General features: G+C 41.0%; 1 protein-coding gene across 1 annotated transcript in view; it reads right to left on the reverse strand.

The window, feature by feature from the left end:
• The window catches only part of LOC137996891 (uncharacterized), a 14,699-nt gene extending 9,018 nt beyond the window's left edge, over positions 1 to 5,681 (reverse strand). The window contains exons 1-4 of the mRNA XM_068842527.1: positions 5,127 to 5,681; positions 2,140 to 2,405; positions 1,671 to 1,806; positions 1 to 26 (exon numbers count right to left, since the gene is read on the reverse strand). The exon at positions 1 to 26 is cut by the window's left edge and continues 474 nt beyond it. Coding sequence (XP_068698628.1) covers positions 1 to 26; positions 1,671 to 1,806; positions 2,140 to 2,405; positions 5,127 to 5,445 — 747 coding nt within the window. The 5' untranslated portion in view covers positions 5,446 to 5,681. The remainder of the gene's footprint in view (positions 27 to 1,670; positions 1,807 to 2,139; positions 2,406 to 5,126) is intronic.
• Positions 5,682 to 7,500: the final 1,819 nt, after the last annotated feature.

A 7,500-nucleotide genomic window follows, 5' to 3' on the forward strand; every position in this document is an offset into this window, starting at 1 on the left:
AGTTAGTGGATTTGGTATCGTCGCACCTTAAAAATACAAAACTTGACTATCAGCTTATGGATTACAGTAGATAAACGGCGGTGTTCTACTTTGACATAGGTCCATAACTCACAAGTCTGGATCTGCAATGGAATGCTTCCCATCAGTTTTCGGTATTGTGGGCGCGACCCAATCAACCAATCAGAGACGTCGTGGTGATCAGGCCCAATCTGATTGGCCATAATTTGGCGGTACCCGTATTTTAAATTTTGATAATACAGTCAACTGATGGGCCAAGGCCAAATGAGAAAGATCGACAATTCTGGATTATCAATTTCTGACTTTAACAATAATCTTAACGCCATGCCGGTCGTAAATAAGAATCAGTTGTTTCTTTTTTGTTTTTTTTTCGTGTAAAAGTCAATGGCCTTTTAGTGTTCGTTGAACAAACTGAACAAAATAATGAGTTTACGAATCACCGAGTTTATTTTATTTAGAGCACAACCTCAAGGTCGGAAAAGTTTAAAAAGCGCCCAGCCTCGAATAAGCGCCAACCCCTCCCCAAAAATCTGAAGTGCATATGAGAAATTGACTAAGTGCTGTAAAAAAGGCTAAGTTTTCTTAGCACCGTAATTTACTAGAACTTACAATGAACATTTAAAATTTTGCTTTGTTACATCTTCACGTTTGGTTATTATTAATTATCTTGTTGCTTACTACTTTTGGAAAATGGTGAAAATTTAATATGCGCCCAGCCTCAAATGAGCGCCCACTCTCAAGGTCCGAAATTTAATAACCACCCAGGGTGCTTAATTAATCACACGGAAGTTGTTTGTCTTCCAATTAGGGAACTTAATTATGATTGGAGGAAGAGTACCAGTACAAGTTTTCCTTTCTGAGCACGCGCATTTCGAAAAATATCGGCATCCAAACCTTATGCGCATGCTCAGAATGGAAACCTCGTTCTCGTAAACGTACTTGTCCTTCCGATCTAAAGGTGCCCTAATGGTGCCAGACTGGCTACCAAATAGAATCAACCAATCAAAACATCGAAAGAAGAATCTAAAGGCCTGGCCAAACGCTTGCAACATTGTTGCATGATCTTGCGACATGTGTTTAACGGGGTGGCCAAACGCATGTTTGGCGCCCCTGGCGCGCAAGAAGGCAGCGTGGTCGAGAGGTTAGGGCGTTGGGTTTGCATGCGGCTGCTCCGGGTTCAAATCCCGTTCTAACCTCTGGTTAGGATTTGTTTCCGGTTGTCCCGGATTCAACTCTACCACGCTTTGTAAATAGCCAACTGGTTGCCTCCTGCCAGTTGGGGTTCTTAATAATGTTTCTGTTAAGTTTGAATCGTTTCTTTCACATTGTTAAAAGTGGGGTGCCTGTAAACTAGCTTGGTAGCTAAGTGCACTTCCACTATAAACAAAGCATTTACATTTTTTACATTACAAGAAGTGGACCTAACGCGCAATGTTGCGTGAACGTGGCCAAACGAGTACATCATGCAACATCCAAAATGTTGCGCGAGAAATTTTACCGTTTTCAAATTTGATCCAACATCATCCAACATGTTGCAACATATCGCAACATATCTCAACAGGGTGGCCAAACGTATGCAACAAGTTGTGCCCAACAATGTTGCAAGATGTTGCATTGAAATGTTGCGAGCGTTTGGCCAGGCCTTAACTCACAGGACTGTGTTCCAAGTACTTTAAAAATCAAGCAGGCTCGATAATGGTGCTGAGTGGAGTTTCTACATCGGATACCAAGGTTGACAATTTTACCAAGCAGCACAGGCATTTGCTCCTGTGGTACATCACCTCTAACCTGCAAGCACAAAGCATTTGCAAAAAATTAATTAGGTGAAGTTGAAGAAAAGTGATGCAGGACATGAACCAATGGTGCACGAAACAACCAAAGAGAGATCATAAGGTTTTTAGCGCATTTGTTAAACAAATAAATTGTAGTTTCTGATATTGTTATTGTTATTGTTGTTGTTATTGTTAATTTTGTTGTTTTTACTGTCACTGTTAATGTTGTTGGTGTTTTCGTTATTGTTAATAAACCTAAGAAAAAAACGGGGGTTTTTGGTTGAAAAGGTCTACCGGTAATCGGATATTCCAACTGAAACAGAGATTCCTACAATTTTTTTATTTGTACCTCCAGAGCAAAAGCGTTTGAAGAAGCTGCCACTGGAAACGAAAACAGATTCTCCATCCCCTTCTGGTACGGGGTTGATTGAAGCCGCGAACCATTGCATCCAAATACCCAGGAAGTATTGAGATTTAGGTCACACTGTTGCCAACCACTAGGATTACCAAACGGAATGTCAATAGGGTAACTCATTCCATCCATGATGCTTAACGCCTTTAGCTTCGTTGAAGGAATGTTTTCTTCCACAGTGAAAAGGGCTTTTTCGCCGCAGTCTATGGAGGTCAAAAGATCGTATTGCATTCGGGTCATTTTTCTTCAATTTATGATAAAGTGACTAACCAAGTTTTGTTTAAAAGTGTTAGGGGACGTTTTAGTCCCTGATATGTTGGTAGTCCTTGTATGATGACCTATAATCGGGGCTATTTCTCTCCCCCTTAATTCATTGTCAACTGCATTAAAGCAGTATGGACGAAGTCACACAAACCATGGCCTTTCAGTGTTCATTTAGTGAGCATTGGAAGTGTCCGAGTTGCGCCTGTTTTTATATATCACACTTCATGGCCAAGCACAGAGAAAATTATTTTAGGACAGTTTTGTCTCAGGCTGAAGACATCACACAATTGCATTGAGGTTTTCAAAGATTGTCCTTTACTCTTTGTGCGAAATGGGTTTTCAAATGTCGCTGTCATTCTTTATATACTGGTCGTGAAAACAATATGCAAATAGTTTAGCTTGGTCACAGGGCATGCATGGATGCTCGAAATCACTTAATTTTGTCGGGTTTCTGCTGAAACCGTATCGGTGGACAGCCAAGGTAAAGTTGACAGACTATTAGACTTATCAACAGGAATTCGCAGATAACCTTTAACAGTTAAAAAATCATATAACTCCAAGGGTCAAACCACAGAACCATGAAATCTCCGGGAGTAGTATGACATCGATATTGCTAGTTTGGTACCCGCAATAGACTGAATAACTCTTTATCATATCTGAAGTGTATGGAAGTGTTTCGGAGAGGCGCAGACAAAACCAACCGAATGACGCCCTTACCGGATACTGTTGCTATATAGTTAATGTTTCACGATGTTCGCAGATCGCAGGAAAAATTCTAAAACTCTTATTCTTGTCCGTTTCCTTGGTACGTTTTCTTCAAAACTTCTGTCGACCACCATCTACTTGAACCTCGTTTTCTCAACAAATGTTTCAATTTCAATTCGATAAAAACTCAAAACACGACGTACAATACTGTAAATGATGTAATTATCGTTCGATCCGTCCCTTCATAAAATGAGCCGGTAATATTGCTATTACTGCACGTCTGATTTTTTTATGTAAATGGCGTTATTGTCCCTTGGTTTTTTTCTATTTTTTTCCATCCCTGGTTTTTGTTCAGTCAAAGGGCCTTCAATTCAGCGAATTTCATAATGTTCACTTGTTGCCCTCGTATACAGAAAACATGAATTCAACATAAATATGATTGTAACACAGATAAATGTATTGCTGCATGATGACCCGACAAGCACAAGCACTCTCTTTATTATGCCTCTGACTTAAGCATTTCACTGTTCAAACCTTTAATATGACTGCGTTTTCGGATGATGCTGAGTGTTTGCTGTTTGTTTCTGGTGAAAGATACTCCGGATGCAACAAGAAATCGCAGCGAAGGAGGTCACTTTTCGCGAAGTAGTTGCTGGTATACGACGAGTACCAGAAAATTCATTTGTTGACCATGTTAACGACCTTACAGTTTAAAATAATTAGTCCGTTGTACTAAGCCAGCGTACATGTTTCATTCTTGCCGGTCTACCTTAAAGGTTTGCTTGTACACTAAAGTTATTCCGTTTGGACATTATTAATATCATACAAAGACAACAGTATTCGGTGGTGTTTGGTCTTAAAAAACGCCACAGCGTCAGTAGAGAAAATCCATGGTCGAGAAATATTGTTATATCATCCAAAATCACTTTTTTTTTTCTCAGCTTAAGTAGCGACAATTTTATGCGGCCAATTCAGTTTTAGACACCAATGACGTCTGCTGAGGTGACTGGTTCAAAAGCATCTTCAGGAGTACTTCATCATTGATATTTACGGCATCACTAGGCTATGGTGGGTTTGCAATGAAAGAGAATCGGACGATGTTAATAAAATTTGTGATTAATAGGAGCTAGTAGCTATACAGGTGTCATTGGAAATCGATCACGAAGTATCGGGACGACCGACTTCGCAGGGAATGACATTTTGAAACTGTTTCCTGAACCCTACAAGACAACAAGGCAGAGGCTTTTTTACCTTTAAGCATTTTCTCTCTATACAATACATACATACTTCATTGACCGCTCCCCATAGGGGCTTTTCAGGGCCAATGAAACACAACGAAACGACAGAACAGAACAACAACAACTGTTAAGAATCCCAACTGGCTGGAGGCAAACCAGTTGGCTATTTACAAGTACGGCTGGGAAGTTGAACCAGGGACTACCAGGTGCTCAGAGTGGGTCTTGAACCCGGGATCTCCGGATCTCAAGGCAAGCGCCCTAACCACTGGGCCACACTGCCTCCTCTCTACTCCACCGCCAGACATTAGTCAAGGTTACAATTTGCGGAACTTCCGAAAATACGCCGAGCCTTAGCGTTATTGTACCCCACTTGAATTGATGTTCTACAGGAAAAAATGGTACTAACTTGAACATATTTCTCGATGGATCTACACATTTACATTATACAGGCTCTGTGTCCGTGCAGAATCAAAAAGCCATAAAAGGTGCTTGGCGGACCTTGCCCATCTTTGAGTTATTTTCACAAATGCCGGCTTTTGGGGACATGAAAACTTAAGGCGCAGAAATGCAAAGCACGTTTTCAAAGTCTAGTGTATAAAATTTTTATCCATTTATAATATTATAATTGCATTCAAAAACAACAACCTCATGGTGATTATACCAACATCAAATTCATAGTGAACAAACAAGCGAATCATACTTTTTTTCATCTGTTACCTTGAAGTTTTTGAACGTGGCTATCTGTAACACATCCCCATTGGTTCTTCTCAAAAACGAAGGTACTATTTGCAGAGAAACACTGACAAACACAGGGCTGATCCGGATGGCTGTTGGCTTGATATGGTTGACACAACTCTTGGTGCGTCGAGGACGTATGGTTGCACAGTGTAGATGGAATTTCGAAGGTATCGCCCTGGTTCTGGCCTGTATCTCCTCCTCTCGTAATTACAAACATGTTCCTGATCATAAACACAGGTAGAATTTGGACAAACAAAATCGACAATTCCAATATTGTTAATTTTGTTGCGTTTGGCATTATCACAACGATAACACGAAGTTAAGGACTCCACATTTCGCAGCAGGAACTAGTTGGAATTTTGTTGTGAATGTTGAAAATGGGCATATCTATGTACTAGCGAAATTTCGACCATTTTCAATTCATCATGATAATCAATTGCTTTAACCTCGCTTCGTTGGCAATTCTATGATCATGCCAACTTTGCATGAGACATTTGATGTTGTTCTGCTCTTCCAAGACTAATCAATATATAACAGAGTATTTATACACCGTTTTCAAATTATTTGTCATTCACGGTAATCGGTTTTCATTGGGCGGCGCAAAAATTGCCACGCGTTAGTTCTCGGGGCATGAACTCGTATAACAGATGTGTTATGATGCAATCTCGACCCCAGAGCTCTTCTCTTGACTGAGGGAGAGAAGAGCTCTGGAAAACCCTGGAAACAAAGTGTGTTCTCATTGGTTTTCGTGAAGAGCAATCAAAAGCGTCTCTAATTGGTGCATTCATGTTAGCACTAGGAGTGAGCAGGCACCGTAAGGTTCAAATAGCCAATTTTTGGCTATAAGAACCCTACAGCGCATGTTCTCCTACTTAGAGTTTCCTAGAGCCTTGGGTCGATCCGTGGCTATGGTGACGAGAATATGTTTTGGTATGTTTTGCAGTCCAAGGGGCGATATATGATTTGAAACTCTATTCTTGGTTTTCACTCATGAACAGCGGCGAAACAAAAGAAATTGTTGGCATGACAATAGCCACCGTGACGTCACTGTGTGAAAAAGGATCAAAGACTGGATCCAGCATTTATCAATGAGATACGGAAAGGCCACTACGCTAGCTTCATTCGACAATTGTTCTCTTCATTGCTAGGGATGAAACTGTTCAGTTTGACATTTGCGAAAACTAAGGTAATACAGTAGATTGTTGACTGGGCGATGCTAGGAAAAACAAATTCCTTATGCTCGTAACAGCAGTCAAACCTATAATCTTCTGATGACAAGTTCGGATGCTCTACCACGCTGAGCTACAAAAAAACTCGGGAAAGCTCAAGGTCGGGTGGTCATTATCTGAAATTTCCCTAGTCGGAATTATTAGAGCATTGCTGTTGCAAGTCGTACAAAAATTGTAAAGGGCCAAATGAACATGGAAAAGGCAACGAGTCCTTGTGGATCAAGCCAGCAATTTTGCAATATATGCAATGGGGACAGTGCTGGCATATTAGGCGGCCAGCCAGTTTTCTGATGTTGCGCTGCGTCAGGACGCTGTTATTACAGTAGCTTTTGGGTTTGATTTAGAAAACCGAATGGACAGAAATAAGTATAAATGAGGTTGAGCGAGTTGGAGCCCCGACTGGACCAACACTCAAGAGTCCCGAAAAGAACAAAACGCTAGGTGTTCAAATGTTTTACTTGTAGTATATTTCGAAAGTAGGATATCGAGTTATTCAGTAACCAGTCAGAATTCATTATAAATAAATCAAAATCTTCCATTTGTAGCTATTCAATCATTTCCAAGAGCTGCCCTCCCTCAAAAAGACGAATTCTCGGTGTTGACGCCACGTCACTGCGGCCATAAAGGGAGTAGCTTAACCACGCGACGTTTTGAGACGCGGACGGCAACCAGAAGTGAACGTTTCGGATGCCCGCAGGACAGTCATGGTGTCTCCCTGATTTTTAAACTGATCATCTCTAATGGACAGAAGATACTTAGCAATAGAAATGTGGTGGTGTGAAGACAAGGTAAGAGTTAAAACAGCTCACTTCCGGTTGCCATCCACATCTCAAAAACGATCCACGACGGCCACGTCGACGAAAACGATTATTCCATCTCGCTGGCGCTCACGTTGTGTAATGTGCGCGAAGTGTGTAAACGGTTTCAGAGTAAGCATGGAGACTGAAAGGTTCATATTTGCATCTCACATTGCCGTCAAAACCTAAAATTAGGTGATTTCACATTGTTGTTGTTGTGACCATTAAATTAGGGAACTTAAGCACGCGCGTTTTTGAGACGCGGACGGCAACAGGAAGAGAACAGTTTGCATGCCAAGACAGTAGTTTCCCCCACATTTTCAAACT

Source organism: Montipora foliosa, chromosome 3 (genome assembly GCF_036669935.1).
Source record: "Montipora foliosa isolate CH-2021 chromosome 3, ASM3666993v2, whole genome shotgun sequence".
NCBI classification, from domain to species: domain Eukaryota; kingdom Metazoa; phylum Cnidaria; class Anthozoa; order Scleractinia; family Acroporidae; genus Montipora; species Montipora foliosa.